This window comes from Atractosteus spatula, chromosome 12 (assembly GCF_055471065.1).
Source record: "Atractosteus spatula isolate fAtrSpa1 chromosome 12, fAtrSpa1.hap1, whole genome shotgun sequence".
NCBI lineage: Eukaryota > Metazoa > Chordata > Actinopteri > Semionotiformes > Lepisosteidae > Atractosteus > Atractosteus spatula.
In genome coordinates this window covers 13,217,973-13,240,604 of record NC_142717.1, presented here as the reverse complement: position 1 = coordinate 13,240,604, position 22,632 = coordinate 13,217,973, and the positions used below count along the sequence as shown (strand labels likewise).

Below are 22,632 nucleotides of genomic sequence, written 5' to 3'. Positions count from 1 at the left end.
CATATAATTACACAATTACAGCAACGTTAAATTATGGTATCTATGCTGTAGTGGTAGTTTGGAACGCTGAAACACCAATTTAACTGCTTTTACAGCAAGGGAGCACTTAAAATAACTACAATAGCTGTTCTTCCCAATTCAGTGAATTTTATTGGCAGTTAATTCTTGATGGATTTTCTTTCAAAGTACTATACAGCTTTGCAATAAGAGTACTGGAGGGATGCAAAATGTGCATTTTTTTTCACAAGCATGTACTGGAGAGGAAAGAGTAAAAGAAAACTTCTTTATTTAGCTTTGGCATAAAAGGGTGCTTTTCACTGCAATGAAATCGGGGAAAAACATACCTTAAAGGGGGCCAATAAAGAACAGAGAAAGAGAGAGAAAATGACACATTTCAGAATTGTTGAAAGAACTTTGTGCTGCTGTTTGATCACAAACTCAACATTTTTCATTAATTATGAAATTTATTTTAAGTATCACAGTGCTGGGGTCCTGGGCTCAAATTCTAAATCTGGGGTATTATCTGCATGGAGTTTGTATGTTCTCACATGGATTTCCTGTAGGTGCTCTGATTTCCTTCCATAGTCCAAAAATATACTGGCAGGTTAAGTGGTTTCTGAGAAAACAGGCCCTGGGTGTGTGATTGTGTGCCTGTGTCTGTGTCTCTCTGCCCTGCAATGGAGTGGCGTCCCACCCAGTGTGTACACTGCCTTGTGGCTTGCTGATATTGGTGTAATCTCCCCCGTGACCCTGAATTGTAGGGATAGGTTAGAAAAATGGATGAGTGAACTTTATTTTATGACTAAAAAATTCCAGTCACATTTTGTGTGTGGAGCCGTTCCATTTTAGCTAATGATTAACTGGTATCAAACCAGTATATCAACCTGATGGCTGGCAAAGTTATTAATTTATGTCCTGGATTAGAAGGAGGAGATAGATCCGCTTTCAAGTTTTGAAATGTTATTAGGACATGCAACAAAAAGCCACACTGTAAAGAAAAAAACATAGCTGGCGAGGAGACAAAAGGTTTCAACACAGACATAATTACATTGACACTGCTGTGGTTTGGTGCTTACCGCTATCTCATAGCTCTTGGATACTGAGATTGATTCTGGACTGGTGCACTTTTGGGAGGGGGGGGAGTTTGCATGTTCTTCTTGTATTGGCTAATTGATGTCTCTGTGTTGTCCTTGCACTTGTGTGTGTGCTCTCTGATGCCCTGGCATTCTATTCAGTCCCTAGCATAAGAAATGGCTTTTATTGTATTATAAATGGCTTTTAATAAATGGATTCCAAACGGTATGGATACAATAAAAAAAAAATAGTCAGGATGAATGTAAACCAGGTAAAGGGACAGCAAAGTATTAGTGACACTTTGATGTTTGTTGTACTTACAGCATATAGCACAAATCACACAGGAAATGGTTATTGCTTTGACAGCTTTTCCCCAGAATATTGATGGTTTGGTAAGAAATGAATGCTTTTTGATGTTTTAAGGTGTCAGAGAAAGAAATAGTCCAGGTCCTAGATGTTAGGTGTTGCCACTTTGCGTTGATTTAATTATGTGCATGAACCAGTAAGCTATTGACCAATCTCCATCATAACGTGTTACTGATTTCCAGTAACCCTTGCTCTTTGGGAGAAAGCCTACACACACAACAATGGATATTGATTACAAGTTGTTGCCAAACTGTTCAAGGTCTCACATAGAAAAAAATGTCAGCAGAAATGTATTGCTTTTAGCACCAAAACAACTTTATTTGTGACGCCGTGAGTTAATGTATGAGACACCTTACTCCCAATTCACCTGGGTCATTTTACAACAAAGAACATTGACATTAACTGCAAGTACACATTTATATATAAAAAACTGTAAGTCTGCTGTGCACCTTTCTGAAGCCAGCTTCTTCTTTAGCTTTTTGAACAGATTCTCCTTCTAACACTCCTGGCCCACTACTGTGATGGACACTGTTGGAGGCTTGGCTTGAATTTCCACTGGCTCACCAGCCCGATATGTGTATTATGTGTGTTCTTATGTGCAGTGTTTTGAGTTTCTTCAAAATCACTTATAAATATAATCGTTATTATTATGATGATAGATTTGAATGTGCCTTTAACAGATCAAATTAGAGAGTTTTCAACACTTAGTATGAAAATAGTCTATATGCTATAATGGCCAACATATACAGTATGAAGTTACAGTGTCCTTTAGAACCTGTGATGGCTTCGAATTAGCCTTTCTTATTTTTTTTTCATTCTGCTTTGCATTTTACTCATGCAAATGGAAAAATCAGAGGGATCCAAGGCTACTCCCTGTTTACTAGGCAGATGCTTTTCCAGATGGTCTCTCTATTGATATTCCTCCACAACCCAGTTTCTACTTCAGGATTGCCAAGCATACAAATTACAGCTTTCAAAAGAGCTGGATTTTCCTACACAAACTGTTCTTCGCAAACGCTGCAAATCAAGCAGGATATTTCTGTTTTGTTTGATGGTGGGTACATATGCATCAAACGTATCACTGAAAACTGAAATAATGCCATTATAATTGTGCTATTACAATTTGATGACAAGGCTAACTAATGCATTTAATTTGCTTTAGTTGACACATGTACTGTATCTGCGTCTTTTTGACAATAATTCTCAATACTGTCATTTGTATTGCTAAAGAGACACTGTACGCTACATTATTTCAGTGCAACAATAGTTGTTCTTTCATATGTAAACCAAAAGGATTTTTTGTATCACCACCCATTCCTCTGTCAGTCCCCAGAGAACACAGTTACATTACATGGAGTGGCCCACATACAGTAGTTCTCCATAGAGATGATGAAATGTTCAGATTAGAATTGCTTGAACCACCTAATAAGTCTGTTTTTTATCTCTCTACTGAGCAATGTAACACATTCATCCAATTCTTTCACAACATGATATTAACAACCAGCTACTGACCTCACCTCCTGCAGCCATGATAGCTACAGTATGTCCATTCCTGATTGCACAGACTTGAGTTTTTCTCAGTTTACTTCTGTTGATTCTGCAGAACTGAGTTGATAACTAAAACGTAATAACATTTGTTAATCTCATTAATGAATTCTGGTCTCGGTTTTGCAGGCTTAAAAGTGAACCTATTGCACTGATGTAAAGAAAACCCACAAATTTAATAATTACTGTATTTCCACATTTTTCTTTTCTTACAAAACTCCTGCAAAGATTGGCGGCTACCTTCTCATAAAGTATGGAATAAGATCTTTGAACCTTTGCCATCAGGGTTTAGATAGAAACAACCCTAAAACGTATCTTATTAGGTTAATGAACCCCACTTACTCAAGGCGTTCTACAATGTTCTGTGTTGTGACCATTGCTTTTTATATGTTGCCTGATCGTCAGAATATTTTCTGTATTGTTTTTTTTTTTGCTGTGATGGTGAGAGATTAACACTGTACTGAGAGAAATAGGTTAATACAGGCACACTGACTGGACACTCTGGTGCATTAACACTGCACTGAGAGATGGGGTTAATTTACTGACTACATCAGCAAATAAACACTTTTTGCATTACAAGGTGCCTATTTTACATCAATATTTTTGATGTAACAGAATTTTCTGAAGCTAAACTGATAAGACCAAAATCTCAAAGCCGTTATAAAGTCTGAAACAGTCAACCTTTTCAAAATCTGCTTAAAGCCCTATCATTTTTAAAAAGAGTTTCAAAACGTAATTTAGTTTTTGTCCTGGCTTCATTTCTTTTGCTATTCTACAGTGCTTTTTGAACAATGTTCTTTAAAATGTTTTATTTTTTTCTTAAACAGTATTATTTTTTTAATTTCCTCCATTTATTTACCACTGAGCTTCTGCAATAAAGCTAAAACAATACTACAGATGGTATCAATATCTACAGAGGCAGTGGCAGGTTGTATCAAAGGCTTAACTCATCATGAACAAATCTGGAAGGTGCAGAATGTTAAGCCACCTTTCTCTCTCACCATGCAAACCATTTCATGTACTGACCAAGCTGTTGTTGCTTTAGTATATTGTGTGCCCTGTTGTACAACATACGTTTAGTATCTAGAACAAAATAAATTGTGTAGGCAAAATAAAATTCCTCCTTCCTCCTCGGGTCAAAGATTCAAAGGAAAAACAAAGATGACAAACTGAACAGAAGTTTCATGTGAATAAGTCATTTTTTTTTATTAAGGAATGTAGATCCTATGCAACTATTTTTTTTTATTTGTATAAACAGCATTGAGATTAAATAAAAGAAACTGATTTAAAATTAGCATAAAACATAAAACCAAGGATAATCTACCACTAAGAAAGAAAATTGCTATTGCTATTTGGTTTGCAAGACATAAATCATTTTATGTTCAAGAAGGAACAGGTGCTGACGTCTGTGAGTCTTGATACATCATTTGATCTACCCCTTGTCACTTAAAATTAAATTAAAAGAGGTGAGTTTCTAAGGTAACACCAATATCACTGGTGACATTTGTGGTTTGAGAAAAGTGGTGGATAAATATAGTCTATATCTATATCTACAGTATATTTAACATGCCTCTTCTTGAAGCATCAAAACAAAGTTAAAATGTTCTAAAACCGCATTTGGTTAAACACTGTTCTTGATACATTATTTGGCAAGAAAGATCTATGCTATGAGAGGAAGCTGAGAATCTTGAAATAGGAAGCTGAAGATTTTAAAGCTCATCAGACACCTTTAAGTACTGATGTTTGGTACAATAGTTTGCACTCTGGTGCACTGGTGTGCCTGGCCTTTTGCTTTTGGAGGTCAATAGTTGAAATCTCAGCTTTTCCTGTCAGGGTGGGAACCAAGTTCAGCCTAAACAAATAGCGAACTATGCGATCTCAATCATTCTCAGAAGGGCTGAGGGCTGGAAGAGGTCATTGGTAATGACAAGGGAGGCAGCCCTTAGGCAGGAAGATAAGTTATTCAGCTCTGCAGTTTTCTTTTAAATCAAATAAAAGAATAAAATATGATACATTTACCTCATTGTTATGGCCTTCTGTTTGTAGCACTGGGACAAAACAAAATATTTGCTGATATGATGCTAATTCATACATTGTACTACTTATATTAGATATTTTATTGCAGATAATATTACGTCCAATACATTATATCACTCCAGAAAATTGAGTAGAGTATGCTATGACAGGTTAATAAGCTATTATATATTTATGTATACTATATGAAGCTAAGCTGAAAATGGTTTTAATACAGAGTAAAGATCACAATTGGGCTGTAGGTTGTCTTTGGTATCTTAAAAAAACTACCTTGATTACCTGATTTTATGGAGCCTTAAATGAGTGTACTCTCAGCTGGAGCTTCTTAAGGTAACCCTCTTGTTTGCCTGCTGTTCTGTAATGTATTGCTGTCCCTCTGTGTCTGTGTTAGACTTAAATTGATTAATTCCTTCTTTGTAGATCTCAGTTGTAGAAGTCTCCAATTTAAAAACTTTGCTTCTCAACAACTGTTACAGATGTCTACTGGTTTATATTATAGCAAAACATAAAAGTAGAGCAAAGGACAGTGGGAAGCTATAAAAGGATGGATAGCAATATATTTAAAAGCATTACTTCCATCACTGGAAAAGTAATGTTTACGTTGTTTCAATTTTAAACCATCCATCCGTTTTCAAACCACATCATCCAATTCAGGGTCACAGGGAAGTTGAAGCCCATCCTGGCAAGCAACAGGCATGCAAGGCAGGATACACCCTGGATGGGTCACCAGTCCATAGCAGGATTTTCCCAGAAGCCAATCAGTCTTTCTTTGGTCTGTGGGAGGAAATTGGAGCACCCTATGAAAACCCACACAAACTCCCCATAGATAACAGCCCTGCAATTGAACCAAGGTCCCCAGCACTGCAAGGTAGCAATGCTAGCCACTGTGTCATCGTGCCACCAGTTTGAATTCAGCTTAAGTAAAAAGAAGACAAATATAATTTGTATCCTGAGCAAAAGATTTGTAACATACAGTTTCAGAACATAAGTTAGTAAATGTGTGGAGGCCATTCAGCACATCTATATTGTTTGGGGTTCTCTTTTTCTCCTTTTACCGGCTTTAAATGCAGTTCCATGTAGCTTCCACTTGTGAACCCCTGGTTCATGTGTCATTGTTTATTCTCAACCAGTCTTGTGCAAGTCTATGATGGAAGCAGAGAACATTTAATTAATTAATCGCTTACACTTACTGTATATAGCACTTTTCTGGACAGTCCACTCAAAGTGCTTTACAGGTAATGGGGACTCCTCTCCACCACCACCAATGTGCAGCATCCACCTGGATAATGCAATGGCAGCCATAGTGCGCCAGAACGCTCACCACACATCAGCTATTAGTGGAGAGGAGAACAGAGTGATGAAGCCAATTCATAGATGGGGATTATTAGGAGGCCATCATTGGTAAGGGCCAATGGGAAATTTGGCCAGGACACCGGGGTTACACCCCTACTCTTTTCAAAAAACACCCTGGGATAATGACCACAGAGAGTCAAGACCTCAGTTTTACATCTTATCCAAAGGTCAACACCTTTTTATAGTATAGTGTCCTCGTCACTATACTGGGGCATTAGGACCCACATAGACCGCCCCCTGCTGGCTCCACTAACACCTCTTCCAGCAGCAACCTTAGTTTTTCCCAGGAGGTCTCCCCTCCAGGTACTGGCCAGGCTCCCACCTGCTGAGCTTCCATGGGTTGCCAGTTGTGAGTTGCAGGGTGATATGGCTGCTGGTTACAATTAAAAGACAAATTGTTTTCTAAATATGTCAGTAATAAAAATAATTCTTTTTATACTCATTGTAAATCTACTTTAGATGACATCATCACTTTTGTAGATTTGAAGGTAAACGTGTTACAAGTTAAAGTGCCTGTACTTCCCTAATCTGAAGAGCTGAAATGGGGAGTGGAGTTGGGCCTCACAGCCTTTTCATTTCACAGAACAGAGAAGAAATTGCCAATTATGAAAGAATGGGATGGCCAGGACAGGTTTTAATACAGGACTGTCCCAGAAAAAGCCCAATGAATGTTCACCAACTATAAAAGCACAACCAGATATTATATTTGGCTGGATGTAATTCACTATCAAAGGAAATGTCTGTGCTACACAGATGGCAAGGCACTGCAGAGTATGGTTGAGAATCTCTCTGCAAAAATGGCAACTCCTGTGACTTGGCAAGTGCCATCAGGCTCAGTAACATTAGTGAGAGATGCACCACTGCTCCAATCAGCGTGAACTCTCCTGCAAGACTTTTGAGCTTGTAACATTTTCTACAGGAAAGGATTTTAAAGCAACAAATCTACAGTATGTGTCTCATTCTGTGCCAACCAGGTACAGGAGATATCTCATGTACACTTAGCAGATTGGGAGCGTATGAACACAATGGGCAATTCCAAACACAAACAATGAAGAAGAAAAAGACAAATGGGTACAACAGCACATGTTGTTTTTTACACTTACTGTAGAGCGCTTTGACATGCTACTTTTAAAGTGTGCTGCACTGTGAAAAAGTGAAATTTGTGAACATTTAAAGTGGGATGAGTGAAGAAAATATTCTAATAAATAAGAATACATCACCAACTTCCACTCAGTTTGGTGATCTTGGTGCTCTCTAATGTGTACTTTTATTGCTAATGTGTCCCCCCTGTGGTCTCATTGTTCCATGTGTACCAAGTTTTATTGTTCCATGGTTAATAGTTATATAATATATAATATATACAGTAATAGTTATATATAGTTATATATAATACAAATACTTGAAAAAGCCCATTGCAAAGATCCTTACAGCTGTTATATTGTTACCGCTAGTACAAAACTGAGATAACAATGTAGAATATCATCCTGCCACTCACAATTGGCAACCCACAGAAGCTCAGCAAGTGTGAGCCTGGTCAGTACCTGGATGGACCTCCTGGGAAAGCTAAGGTTGCTGCTGAGGTGTTAGTGGGAGCAGTAGGGGGTGCTCACCCTGTGGTCTGTGAGGGCCCTTATGCCCCAGTATAGTGACGGGGACACTATACTGTAAAAAGTTGCCATCCTCCTGATGAGATGTACAAGTGAGGTCCTGACTTTTTGTGGTCATGGTTTCATGAAAAGAGTAGGGGTGTTACCCTGGTGTCCTGGCCAAATTTCCCCCTGGCCTTTACCAATTATGGCCTCCTTATAATCCCAATCTTTGAAATGACTTTATCACTCGGTCCCCCCAACCACTGATAGTTGATGTGTGATGAGAGGTCTGGCACACTATAGCTGCCACTGCATCATCAAGGTGGGTCTTTTACATTGGTAGTGATGGAGAATAGTCCCCATTACCTGTAAAGCACTTTGAGTGGACTGTCCCAGAAAGCACTATGTAAGTGTAAGAAATTATAATTATTAGAATGCTTTGCACAGTGCCATCCCAGGCTGAGAAAATGACAGTAAATAAGATATGGCAATATATTCGGATACCTTTGAAGTATTTTATGATTGGGTCCAGAGATAAAGTAACTTAGTAGCAATTAAAAAGTAGGAAACAATCCTGTTTTATTCTGACTGCTACTGAATATCAGATTATCTCGGAGATGTGGTCGCAGTAACCTGCATAGAAAATGTCCAACTTTATCCTGTGAGTGAAACTCTATACTATTCTTTGCTGTTTTACAGAAATTGTTCACTTATTGTAAAATGATATATTCGGTGTATAGTGGGTATTTCTTTGTGGACCACTATGCCCAAAACGGTTTAACGTGATAGATGAGGTCATTATCACCTTCTAATTACAAGCAGATTTCCAGGTGTATTCATTACCTTTCCAATGAAACACAGTTAATGTTACACTGCGCAAGCCCCGGGGGTCAGGCTGTAGGGATCTTCTTCTCCTATTCTGTCACTGAACTTCATTATTCAACAGCAGGCTCATGGATTACTCCCTCAGTAATCACCCCCTATATTGAACAGCACTTTCTAAATGTGTTCATTGACCCAGCAGGTGTAAAGCACATTAAACACAAATACTGTAACCAGATCCCTCATTTCAGAATTTGAAAAATGGGACACATGTAATTAGTGAGCAAGCCTGCTAATAAGCCACATATTAGTAGCAACAAGTTGTCAGGCTTATTGGCTGTTAAGTTGGAAATGGCTGAGGGTTTTGTTTTTTATCCCCCTAAAAAATAACATGCAGAATATGGTGCAATTATCTGTTGATTTCCATGGCTATATATATAAAATATAAAGCGCAAAACACAGAGCTAATGAGAGCAATTTAAAGAGCTCTGGTACCCTCAGTCACGATAATTGAATAGGAAAATACGATGAACAGGTTCTGTAACAGGGAAGTCTTGGGGGACTTCCTTGCATTTTTCCTGCACTGTCAAAAATAAGAACTTTATTGGTATTAAGTCCTAAGGGAGCAGGTATCAGGAGTGCAAGGAAGGGAAAGCTTTTGCTGGAGTATTTGTCTGAAAATGAGTTACACCTGGTGGAAAAGAGGAAGATAAAATAGAAGCACTGAAAACGGGTAAAAAGTTAGAACTAGGCAAACCTTAAAGCAACATTTTTACTGCAGATACCTGTATGACAATTTGTTCTAATGTATTATTATTATTATTAAGAAAGAGACTAGTTGTAACAATCTTGATTGTAGATGTCAAATGAGTGTCGATTTCAAGATGTAACTTTCCAGCAAGTGTGACATTCAGACCAACAAACACTCTTTTATGAGCCATAGCAAGTTTTTCTCAGATTCATAGAACTCGAGAGTGTATAAATTGACCCATTCATATTCATATTATGTGAGTTAGTAATAACCACAATTCATCTGATTGACTGTGAATTTTAAAAGGGTTCCTCCATATGGAAATATTGCTACTAATCACTAATGTATTGATCCACTTAAATACTAAAGATACAGTGAAATCTAGGTAGGGTAAAGCACAGAGTACAAATATGATTAAGACTACAGGAAAGAATGGCAAAGCAAAGTTAATATCACTTATGTTAGAAGCATTGGTAAACCACAAATACTATGCAGATGTATCTTGATAAACTTAAGAAAGGATAGTTCATTCATACAACCAAAGCCTTCTTAATATGGGAGCAGACACATTGTTGGAAATTATATAACCTGCCTTAACTTTGGTTTGAAACCAAAAAATATTCATAAAAATGAAAAATGATGTTAGACTGGATATATACTTCTTTTTTGAGGATCTTTATTGAAGTTGTAAGATTATTAATAGCAACATAGTCTCGTACAAGGTTTTACAGAGCGAGGACCACCTCTGAAAATTGCAGCAGGTGTGTGGAAATTTTGGACAGCTTTAAAAACTTGGATGCTTGGTTTGTGTGCGCAAAACAGACAGAAAAGTCTGGAAGTGCTCTCAGGGTGCTTGAAATTTCATCTGTAAAGCTTTCAGCTCTCCTGAATGCGGGTTGAGCTTTAGGATCACAGGTTCGAGCCTGGGCAATGTCCAGAGCCAGATGTGAACAGGATTTCCCAAGTGGGGTCACACAATTGGCTGAGATTCAGATTAGTTAGCCAGAACCCCAGGAACTCCAGGAGCTTGTGGACATGTTGCTAGAAGGATGTGCCTCTCCTTCAACTGGCCCTAATCCTCCAGTATAGGGCTGTGGTGCCTGTGACACACTACAATAAAGTGACTTGAAGGTAGGCAGGTCACAGGGGTCTGTCTAGACTGCCTCATTCTCTCCCACATGCAGTTGAACTGTTCACATTTGCAGGCTGTGACGTGAAAAACTCACAGCACTCTTCTAAATCAGGTATTTACTGTAGAACAAAAAAAGGAAAATTCTGGCATGATCAGTCAAGAGATATGTCAGAGAATGTGAATGTAAAAAATCAACCCACACTGATTAAACACTGACGCATGAAAAACAAGAAAGACCTTATTAAAAACATTAATTTTTATTAACTCTTGCATGTCTTAAATTAAGAGCCCATTATAAAGAATTAGATACATTATATGATATTTTGTGTTTTTTTGCTTTGTAGCGAAACAAAGTATCTATCATCATCTTTTTGATGACAGATTTAGGTGAAATGTGTCTAGGACTACACTGCCTATCAACAAGACTAAAGTTGCTCGGCTGCATTCTGTTTCATTTTATAAAACCTAGAATTTGAGGAAGAATAGATCCTGTCAGAAAGCACATTCCAGTCTAAACTTCTAACACACATTCTATGTTCTAAACTTAAATGTACATTTTCTATTCTGTTTAGTCAGAGTTCAAAGATAATTGCTGGTATCACATTGGAAACGCATTGCAGAGGTAAGCAAATATGACAGTAAAGTTATTTTCAAAGCTTTTTGGTGTTTTTGGAAGAGATATCCTTTCCTAAATTGTGCTAGAACAGCTAAAGCACTCTACTCTCTTTTACACAGAAACAACATTTTCAAAGTCTACACACTTTTAAAACCCTAATAAATTATCTCGGCGCTGCAGTATACAGAAACTTTTGTTTCTATTTAAGGCATGTCATATTTGCTCATCAGTTCTTTTCATACACACCAAACATATACACTTACATATAGAAGGTGCCTACTGCCAATGTCATTCAGATTCTGTCTAGGCAAAAAATATTCTTCGGGGGAAAAAACGTGTAAAAATTGCACAGTGTAAAGACTTGTGCACACTGAAATTCAATGGAAGATTCAGTGCAGCACTATTGAGTACTGTCCATCATTTACCACATTAACATAGTCACCAATATAATTTTAACTGTGCTTTACTACATTACCCTAAAGAAACTATAGATATGTGTTATCCATGAAGGCCTAGTGCTATCTCTATAGCCTCTGCAGGAAGGTGTGCCATTTAAAAGACTCAAGAAGTAGAGCACAGCAGTAATGCTATAAATTATCCTCAAGCTACGTTTATTAACTGCCCTAAGCTCTTCCTGTCACTTGGAAATTGGTTTTAAAAAATAGTGGCCTAAAAACAGCAAGCTATTTGCTGCAGACATAAGTTATTTGAAATATACGAAGCTGTCTTGCACATGTGCTGTTACACTAGCAGTTAATGGTATGTTTAGATAGTCTTGGTGAGTTCAGACTCCCAGTGCTCTACTTCATGTTCTGCGTACTGACTGAGGTTGTGCTATCGGGATGAAAAATGCTTCGCTGAAGAAGGAGGGAAAGCTCAAACAAACTGCTATCAAACAGGGGGTTTTCCCTCGAAAGCTGGAAGCTGTGCAAATGATCTCCCACCAATACTTTCTCATCTGTCATGCTCACAACAAACATCTCCACATCTCTTTAATTTATTGCTCTATTTGATCCTGCTGCAAGTACTGCTGGAGGCATTAATGACTTGAAATACTTCCCTTTGACTGCAACGTTAACACAATTTGATTTGTTAATGTTGTTGTTTAAAACGTGGATATTAATTTTTTCACAGTTTTTTTTTTCTGTTGGAGGGAGTTTCATTTGCAAGTCAAGGTTTTAGAGAATTAAATCAAAGAATGGCTTGCTTTCTTCTTGCCTTGAGATCCGGGTGATTTATGGATACTGATCCAAGGAGAATTACTTCCTTTTCCGCAAGGAAGAAAACTGTCGTGCCACACACACAATATTTATTTTTGCCATTTGCAAAGTCAGTTTCTAGATCACCAGTTTCCCCACCCCTGATAAAACTAAAACCTTGATTAGGAAAACACTTTGATTTATCTATTTTATTGCCCCTCTGTAATATCATATTAAAGTGATTATTACAAAATGTCAGACTGCAATTTGAAACACAAGTACAGTACATAAAGGCGGTGATGGCTAGTACTCAATGTACAGTATTGTGTATATTTATACTGTAAAAAATACACTTGAGATAGAAAATAAACAAATATGTTAATATTATTGACTAAAATACCAAAAAAAAAAACGTTTCAAGCAAATGAGGCTCATTGTTTTTTGTCTCAAATGTTATATACACTTTGAAATTATTATTACATATTTCAAAAGAAAACGCACCAAAGGGTATGTTTTCCATTTTACCTCCGTTTTTTTTTTAATTGAACATTTCCCCCTGGTAAGAAAGAATGTATTCTCCTCGGAGAACTGCAGATGGATTTCGGAACGTGACTGAACCGAAATTGTTGTGATTAAATTTACTGTTTGGACAACGAAATTAACAACACAATATAATAATGTAAGAAAAAAACTCAAGTGCATTTGCCAAACCTGCGGGCCTGTGCAGTGGGCAGCTCTCTGTGTCTGATGTCAGGAAACAGTAGGGCCACCTGATGCCATAGAAAGGAATGCAGACATTACTAGGGAGTGATCACTTTCTTAGCAGCATCCCACACAATCACATTAGATTTGCTGCACATAGAAATCAAGTGAAGAGTAGTCACTAGCAGTCACTAAAACTGGTGAACATTGGATATTTTCCCTCAAAAGAGTAGACGTGAAGATACATGTCCCAACAAAAAACAGCTATATCCAAACACTCCTCCATGAGGTGAAAACGAATTTGAAAATTTGGCAAAATCCAGCAGTTTATGACCTGGTTCTTTTACATTAAACAATTCTCAAAAAGAGTAGGGGTATTACCGCAGTGACCTGGCCCAATTTCCCAGTGTCCTAAACCAATCAAGGCCTCCTAATAATCCCCCTTTATGAATTGGCTTCCTCACTCTGTTCTCCTCACTGAGAGCTGGTGTGTGGGGTGAGTGTACTGGCACGCTTGGGCTGCCGGTGCATCATCCAGGTGGAGGCTGCACATTGGTGGTGGTGGAGGGGAGTCCCCATTATCTGTAAAGCGCTTTGAGTGGAGTGTCAGGAAAAGCGCTATATAAAGGAAGGAAATTATTATTATAAAATGTAGAATATTTACATGTAGAGTCTGAACCGGTGTAGCGATTTGGATTGTGTGATAATGCAGGCGTTTCAGTTGTGACACAGTGTACAGCCTTTTCTGTCTGAAAGCTCATATACGGTATGTTAATTTAAATGAACAGTATAGCCAGACTGACTTTTCCATTCATACATATATTTCAGAAAGATTTCCATATATCATTTGTATTTTTATTTTTTTGATTTATAGAGAAACAAAACATTAAGTTAATATTTGTACATTACTGAAACAGAGAAAATGCTTTATCGTGCCATAACAAAAATGCTAATTCATTAGATTTTATGTTACCATATATCACAACTGAATATATAACAACTATAGCTGATTTGCTTTGTGAAATAATTTTCCAACAACAGAATGTTAAATAAGATTGACTTAATTAATTTGTGCCTTCATAAAAACAAAAATACCCGCACCAAACATGCAGGTCATGTTGAACTGCAGCATGACAATGAAAAACTTTGTAACATTCATAATTTACTTTTTGGAAAAAGTAAATGTGGAAATTTCAGGTACAGCTGGGTACTGTAGTAGTAGTAGTAGAGTACAGCTAAAAACACTTCCCGTGGATTATTTCACAAGTTTTGCTTTTTTCTTTAAGAAGTAAAATTTTAGAAAGAGGAGATGCCACTTAGAATTCCTGAAGAAAGCAAACCAGGTAAAAATGATACGCGTGCACGGCCAGCGTTGCTGTCTGCAACAGGAATCTCGTTTGACTTCCATCTCCGATCTAGTGGTTGTTTTGAACCTCTCTTATCAGCATGACGTTGAAACTTTTTTTAGCTAATCGAACCAGGTAAGATATCACAAGTCGACGCCGCATCCCTGTCTCCTAGCTGCAGGCAGCCCCCTTCGACTTCTTTTATTCTTCGAAACAACATAACACGAAGGAATCTCGAAACTTCAGGAAGTGGCAACATGCTTTTAAGTCAGCACATGCCCACGCCGTAAAAAAAACTCACTAGGCGTCTTTGTCTCCCGTTTTAACAGCCCACATAGCTCTCACTCATCACTAACCATTTGGTTTGCTTTTATGGCTGTTTAAGGGCTAGATCGCGGTGGTGGGCGATGACAGTAAAACTTTAAACTCCACTTTGTGTTACTTCTTTAAAAAAAGGCATCTCGGACTGCTTTGAGCTTTTCGCAGCCATACAAAATTATTTTCTGTCGTGCTTTCTGTGCACATGTATTACATTTATAACGAATCGTCTGTCGACTAAGTCTTTTTCTTTATTTCAGCCGAATTAGTTGTAACACCCCGCCATGGCTACACAAGTTTCCAAACACAGTTCGCAGCGTCCCTGCGAGGAATGTGGTCAATGAAAACTGTACTTCGGTTTTTCGCTCCAGTTGTTTGAACCCCCCGATTAAATCCGAGTTAAAAAGAGATGGTTTATGTATTTTAAACATGTATTGACTTTGTGTTGAGGCAAAACAACAACAAAAAATAACCCGCCGACTAGTCACTGCTTGCCTGCTTGCAGCCGCGGAGCTGGAAAGCGGCTGGTAGTTGAAGCTGTGTGAGAATCCTGGGACTTGGTGATGTCAGACTGGTTGGGTCATTTGAAGGTTAGCAGCCTCGGAAGGGTTCATAGAAAGTTCACTCGCATATATTAGGCAATTCAATCTTTCATTCTCTGTGACAAAACTAGTAGGAAGTGAGCTGTATGGAGGCAGGATAACCCATTCGTCATTGAAGGGGAGACGGCGTTTTAAAACGCGAGCTATAATGTTTTATAAACATTTGTTATCTATCGCTTTCGATTGAAAACAACCTGTTTTTGTTTTGCTAACCGGGGAGGTCGGATAGTCCTGTTCCTTTTAAGCGGAATCCATCGCGATACAATCGGGAAATATCGCGAACACCCCCTTTTTCTTCAGTATCTGGGCTTCGTGGAAAATGGTAAATGATCATTTGGATCAATTACAGGCTTTTAGTTGTGTTGTCTGTCATAATTCATGATTCTAGTCTGGGAAAAAGACCAAGATCTTACGTGCCAAAAAAGGGGCAGAGTTTGATGGAGTTGGTTCCACTTTTACATGCAATTTCCCTCCACACCTAAAAGGAAAAAAAACACTTTTTGCAGACAGTCTGCAGAGGCTCATCATGTTTGATTGTATGGATGTTCTAGCAGTGAGCCCTGGGCAAATGCTGGATTTCTACACTTCAGGTCCTTCTTCATGCATGCTCCAGGAAAAAGCTCTGAAAGCATGCTTCAATGGACTGGCACAATCAGACTGGCAGCATCGACGGAGCGCTCAGTGTAGGTTCAATTTATTTCCCTTGTATGTGTATATATATACCGTATTTCTGTTATGTCTCATAAGCTTATTACAGTATATACTGGCAAAAATAATGCAGCGCTGTGCCGTTAACTTACAGTGTTATAGTACAGTTCTTCACTCATCCCGGGAGATTTACTGTAATGTGCATAATGTCTTGTATGTTCCTCTAAAATATGCAGAGGTTGTAAAAAAATAATAATTTACAGAACACTGTCTCAACACACAGACTGTCGACCTTTGCAAAGTAAAAGCGTTCATATAGAAAAGACTTTCACCATATTCTTTTAATTAGGGCGCCTGCTATATACCGTATGGCGTCTGTTTGTCTTTCCTACATGAAATTGGAATTTTGAAAGGACTTACAGATATTATGATCTTTGGTGTTTGCAAAAAAAAAATACGTCCAAGAAAAGTTACTTGTTTTTTTTTGCGGTCACTCTGCACTGTGCACTTTGTAGTTTTTCCCTAGATATACAAAAGCTGTTATTTATTGTGACTTTTCTGTTGTCTTCCACCCTGCAGAAGAACGTGTTATGACAACCTCGTCTAATTATTTTTATCCATTATTTTTCCAAAGGAAGCTATTGCAACAATTTGATATATGTTGTGTGTTACCTGATCCTGGCACAATGTTATGGAATGCAAATGGTAAATACTGGCAGTGTTTCAGCACCAATGCTCCAAGTTTGAGAAATGACAAGGGGCGCCCAGCTCTTCAGTGCTCTGCGGACCCTGCAGGATGCTGTTCGGCTTTGACACTGATTTAGATAAATTGCCTGCCGACTTTTCAACAAGGTTACAATGTGAAAACTCCAACCTTTGCATTGTACGCTTGCAGTTTTACTTATTGACAGCTCTTTTCGTGTTGATCAATGGCCAGATTCTCAACACATTCCAGGAATCCGAGAACGAGTTTTCCGCTTCTGGTTGCTCTTACAAATCTGACCTGACACCAAAAACGTTCATTCTCCCTGCCTAAACCAAAAGCTAGTTGAATAAACTGTCCAAAACAACATTAGCAAAAGATAAAATGAACTATGTTTGCATAGCTGTTTGCGGGCTAATTTACTTTGATAACATTAAAAAAAAACATCAATGGCAATGAAGTCAAGCACTGCTGGCTCACACTGAAGATTATTTACTCTAGCACCACAAATCAAACACGACTGGCCTTATCAGAAAAGTGCGAGTGGTGAAGGCGTCAACAACTTTTTGCTAACAGCAGTAGTGTTCCACTGATTTTGATGTTTTTACAACGCCTGAACGTTATTTCGATAGAAATTCGAAGTGTTCAGTGATAAACTAAATATTAATACACTCAATATGTCGATAAGTATTTAGCAATTGTGTGAACGTTTTTTACGAATATTTTGTTTTATCGAGACAGGTACACAGGCGAGCACGTTTGGTGTGCAGCCCGTGTTTTTCGATTTCCTGATTGTCGCTTGTATTTATTACACCTTTATATCTGAAACCCCCCCAAAAAACATTGATTCCAATTAAATTCATGCAGCAGACTAAAATGGTTAACCTTGCTACGAAGGAATAAATACTGTAAAATAGTATTTTCCTGCCGAAATTGCTCCCTTCTAAATCATTGTTATCATGTTTTATCCTGTAAAATTGCGTTAAATAAAAATATTTATGCGCGTCTTTCTATGCGTTTATGATACCACATTTACAGTATCTGTATAGGGGTTACTGAAACAGGTTTGTTTCAACTGTTCCAAGTGGCACTATACAAAGCGAAACGGTGTATTGCATTGTTGCGATATCTACAGTATATTTAAAAAAACGCCAATGCAAAGCGTTTTGATTAGCTGACTTATTGCCCGTTTACAAGGATTTTCAGGGCAAGGTGTTTGTCCTTTATTTCTTGTTATTGTCTTCATCACAATGTAGGGTGCACCAGTAATAGAACTATTTGCATCTATGGCACAGCGTGTTCAGGAAAGCGACAATATCCACGGGTAGAAGCCTGCTGCCTAATTATTTATTTTGTTAGACTAAATAAGATTTGTTAGGACTGTCTGATAAGGTATCCAACAGCCTTTCGATGTTTTCACAGGTCATTTCTTTACGTTTGACTGTATTGTTTAAGTAACCAGGAGAAATTAAATCATATTAAACATTAAAGGAATTTATCACTAATTACTGAGCGTAAGTGCATTTGATTTGCATTTCAATGAATCAGGGAATAATTTGCATTAAAGCACATGTGCAAATGGAGGAGATAAGGCAATGTTTGTATTAAATCTGCAAGTCAATGAATTGGAACAAGATAATGTAGATGAAGTCCTTATTCAGTTTTTTATATAAATGAGGCTTTTGTGAGAGAACACTTGGGACTATCTTCTTTCATGGCCAAATAAGATTCTGTTTTAATTTATGCTTTCATTTTAAAAGGCTGTTCTTACAAGGGTCATTGAAACATCAAAGATTTTTTTGTTTTTTTTGTGTATAATGAAGGCCTGAAGAGTATTAATTAACTAAATTAAACATGAGTGCAAATTAAATTTAGTTCCCGATTTTCTGTTTCCATTTTGGTGCGCAAAATATTTACGAAATCCTATAGAACGCCCAAAATAACGTTTTGTAATAGGTAGTGCATCGTTTCTGTGCTTAAATGTTCAACCTCCTTAAGATCTCCTTCACGTTTTACATAAACTGTAAGAAAAGTTAAATGTGCTGATATTTGCACTATACTGTGAACTGCAGACCTAAAACGTTTCTTTTCAGTCTCACAGCAAGTATCTTTGTTTTCCAATGCCTTCTCCAAAAAAAGAAAATAGAGATGTACAGTATACACAACTTCGAGCTATACACCAAAGAAAGACTTCTCAGATGATCCTGCTCCAGGACTAATAAAAGTAACTTGCTTCACCACAGACACAATAAACTGCTGTTTGCAATAGTGCTGTCTCAAATTCCCAAATCGTATACTATTGCTTGAGAAAATAATTCTGCCATGTTGATCCTTGGAATTCCGTTTGGTTTAAAATGTGGAATATTGAAGTAATCAATGCAATTATTAGATTTATTTCGACCAGAAATCAGATATACAGAGATCTTCACAAGCTAAAACTCTTTACTTGTTCAGGGGTGGTGGTGTGAGTCTGAAAGTGTCCAGGAAATATGTTTTCAGTTATTAGGTCCAACTTGCTATTATTTTATGTAAATAAGCACACAACATGATTATATCTATTTTTTTAATTTTGTTTGGAAGGCGGTCCAAATTTATCTAAGCTGGTATCATGTACTTTTTACAATATATGAACATTTTGAAATTATATTCCATGAAAAGTAAGGTATGACAAACCATATACCTGTAAGTACAGCTCATTTAGGAGTAAAACAAAATAGCATTTTTTTTCTAGTAGAAATATATAAATGTGTCCTGTGGAGGTGTTTAATTACAAATAATATACTGATGAATTGCTTTTGCAATTTTGAAGTGTTGTATAGTAAGTGTTGTAAAGTAAACGTTCAGATTTTAAGTATTCTAAGTGGTAAGCATTATATGGGCATGAGAATGTTATTTTCTGTGCATGACTTTATTTAACAGTGTGATTCAGTATGACTGAGCTTTAACATATTGATCCCTTGAAGATCTAGTGAAGTGTTACCTGTAGCAATGTGGGCACCCCCATTTCTGATGTCTTGATCTTCTTTTTCTAGTCTGTAGTAATGTAAGAGACTATCTAGTAACATACTGTATAGAGAGCATTGTCCAGGTAAAGATGGGTGTGCTGCGTATTGTCATGTGTGTTACATTTTCCTGTATAAAATTTGAAGACAATTAAATGTCATTATGTTGTGCATTCAGCTGGGATTTGGGTATTTATTTGTTGACAGTCAGACCCCATATATAAATATTTGTTCTTCTTCATTCATCAGTCATCTTTACAATATAAATACAAATAAATTGATATATTTTAGAATATTTACCACTCTCTGTATATAAGCATTCTGGAAACAGGAATCCATTGAAGGCCACAAGTTACATAAATTGTAATTGTCAATATTGACTGCAAATGGCTCTGCAATTATAGGTGTACGGGAAAGCTATCAAATTCAGTATATTAGTCTGTTGGGCCCTAGAAGTGTAGAATGTTTTCTTCCTGCTGTAGTTTACATGATCGATATTAACTGCCCCATTGAAACTAAATGCTGTAGCCCAAAACAATAAATCAGACAAATGTACTTACAGATTACTTATTGAGGGGTTTAATTGTTCACAAGGGAATGACTGAAAAACAATGGAAACTCCTCCTTCAAAAACTGTATGCCATGTCTGTCAGCTATAGCTAGTCTTTGTTTGATGTACATTGACGATCGAGAATTTTGTGCTCTGAAAGATAGCTTATTTTCTGATGTACGGCGTGTTGTGTCTGTGGGGGATATTGATGAGCTGTTGGTTGTACTGTATATATTCAAATAGTTATTTTATCCTTTATGCTTTAATATCGCAAAGAGGAACATGTTGTTCCTTCCTTTGCCTTGTGCCTGATACTTTGTTTTTGTAATACGTAGTTTTCTTTTAGACCCCTATTATTCGTTCAGGTAACGACTTCTGTTTTTCTATCTTTAGCATCAGTCCACTTCTGAATATAGACAAAGGCTTTCTGTAGGCAACTGTATTCAAACATTCCCAACCAGTTTGTCCCAGCAAAAACTGCTCAATTGTTTTTTACTTTTTTGCAGGAAGACTTCTCCTTGGTTTTTTTTCCTGTCTCGTGGGATCCACTGCAGTATTTTTAATGTCCTGTGATGATCCATCTGTTAGGGTTTCATTATTTAAGACGCAAGTTTGAAACTGGTAAAATACATCACTTATACAGGCCCTGATTGGTTATAAAAAGTGCTCATTTTTAATTGAATCACTTGTTCAGGAGAGGTGTCCCCCTGCTGTTCTGAATCTGCTAATAAATATTAAGCTGTTCTTAGTGAGCACAGGGAAAACTCCAGCTGCATAATTCTTTTTTTTTCAAACAGTTAATGCTGATTTATGTTTTACCATGTGTTTGTAGAGGTATTTTGTTTTCCTCCTCAGTATTGACCTTAGTGTTGCTCTGTAAACAGTCTGTAGTAAATAAAGCCCCAGGCAGTCATCTTCAAGATTAGAATTCGATATTAGTACACTAAAACCCCTAATAAGTTTTTGATCACAGCTAATTACTGCTTTTTTCAGCTTAAGCTCTTATGAAAGTGACATGAAAAGTCATTAACATAGATCGCGTGCCAGGCTAATTTAGGGGTGAGAGGCAGCTGAAAGCAGCAGTGTTGTTCATATTTTAATGAAGGACATTGCCAGGAGATGAGCAGTATTTAATCAAGTTGATTAAGGGCATCCAGGTTCCTACATTCAGCTGGAAGGTGCAAAAAGAAAGGCCCACTAATAACCAAAGTATTGAAGGGAGATGAAGACTGTGAATACTTGAAAGAACTATCACATATTCATATTTTTGTTCATTTTTAATTGACAGTGATTAAGAATCCAACATATTTGATGTGTTAGAAAACCTATTTGTTCGTATTTTTTAAGTGAGTGAATTCATTTCTTTCTGAATTTCTCTGCACTGTACGCAGTTTAAAGCATAGCCTCCTATTCAAACGTTGAAATGTTATTTTGGGAGAATGGACAGGCCTAATGCATAGCCGAGGGTTAACTGTTTAAAAAAAAAAATTATTGGTGTATTCATTACGAGTAGGTTTTATTGTGGCTTTAAAATGTCTTGCACCTGTTGTATTTACAGTGTAGAATAGCTGGGAGACCACACTGCTCTATAACCAGTGCACAGTCAGGCTCCATCATGACCGGGTCAGGCCTGTCACTCTGAGGTCATGGCTGGGTTAGTAACACTAGGAGAGACAGCCTTTCCTTTTTGGAAAGGCAGAGCTAGCTAAGAGACTCCAAAATGCACTGCAGTTATTCCTTGGAAGATGGCTTCAACTTTTTTTCTCTTTTGACATTGTACGGTTTCAGATTTTTTCCAAAGATTTGAGATTTTTAGATTAAATAAACTCCTGCCAGATAATAACACAGAAAAATGCAGTAACCAAGTCTGTATTGTAGCTGTTTCACTGTCTTAACCATGACCTGACGAGAAGCAGACAGTGTTTTCTTTTTCAGACTTAGACATGGAATGAGATGGCTTTTGTGATTTTCTCTTTCTCTAACGTTTAAAAGCTTATAAATAACTTCTACCATGAAATATATACAGCAAGCTGTGGTAAATCTGGTTCTAATTACTTGTACTTTCGTTGAACTTTGGCGTTTCCTTTGACTTTTTGCCTCATATATGTGAGCTATGAGCCTGCACTCCAGCAGTGAATTCATAGGGAAAAAAAGACTGACTATATTAGCTGCCAACAAAAATGAGGGCTAACAGAATGTTTTGACCAAGTGCAACACTTCACTGTGTACCCCTAATCAGCTGAAATTGCTCCCTCTCGCTGGAGACCCTGGAGTTCAGAA

General features: G+C 37.4%; 1 protein-coding gene across 1 annotated transcript in view; it reads left to right on the top strand.

The window, feature by feature from the left end:
* The first annotated feature begins 15,963 nt into the window (after positions 1-15,963).
* The window catches only part of LOC148822685 (retinoic acid receptor beta-like), a 76,777-nt gene continuing 70,108 nt past the window's right edge, over positions 15,964-22,632 (top strand). Inside the window, exon 1 of the mRNA XM_088929587.1 lies at positions 15,964-16,132. Within this exon, the coding sequence (XP_088785713.1) occupies positions 15,976-16,132 (157 nt within the window). The 5' untranslated portion in view covers positions 15,964-15,975. The remainder of the gene's footprint in view (positions 16,133-22,632) is intronic.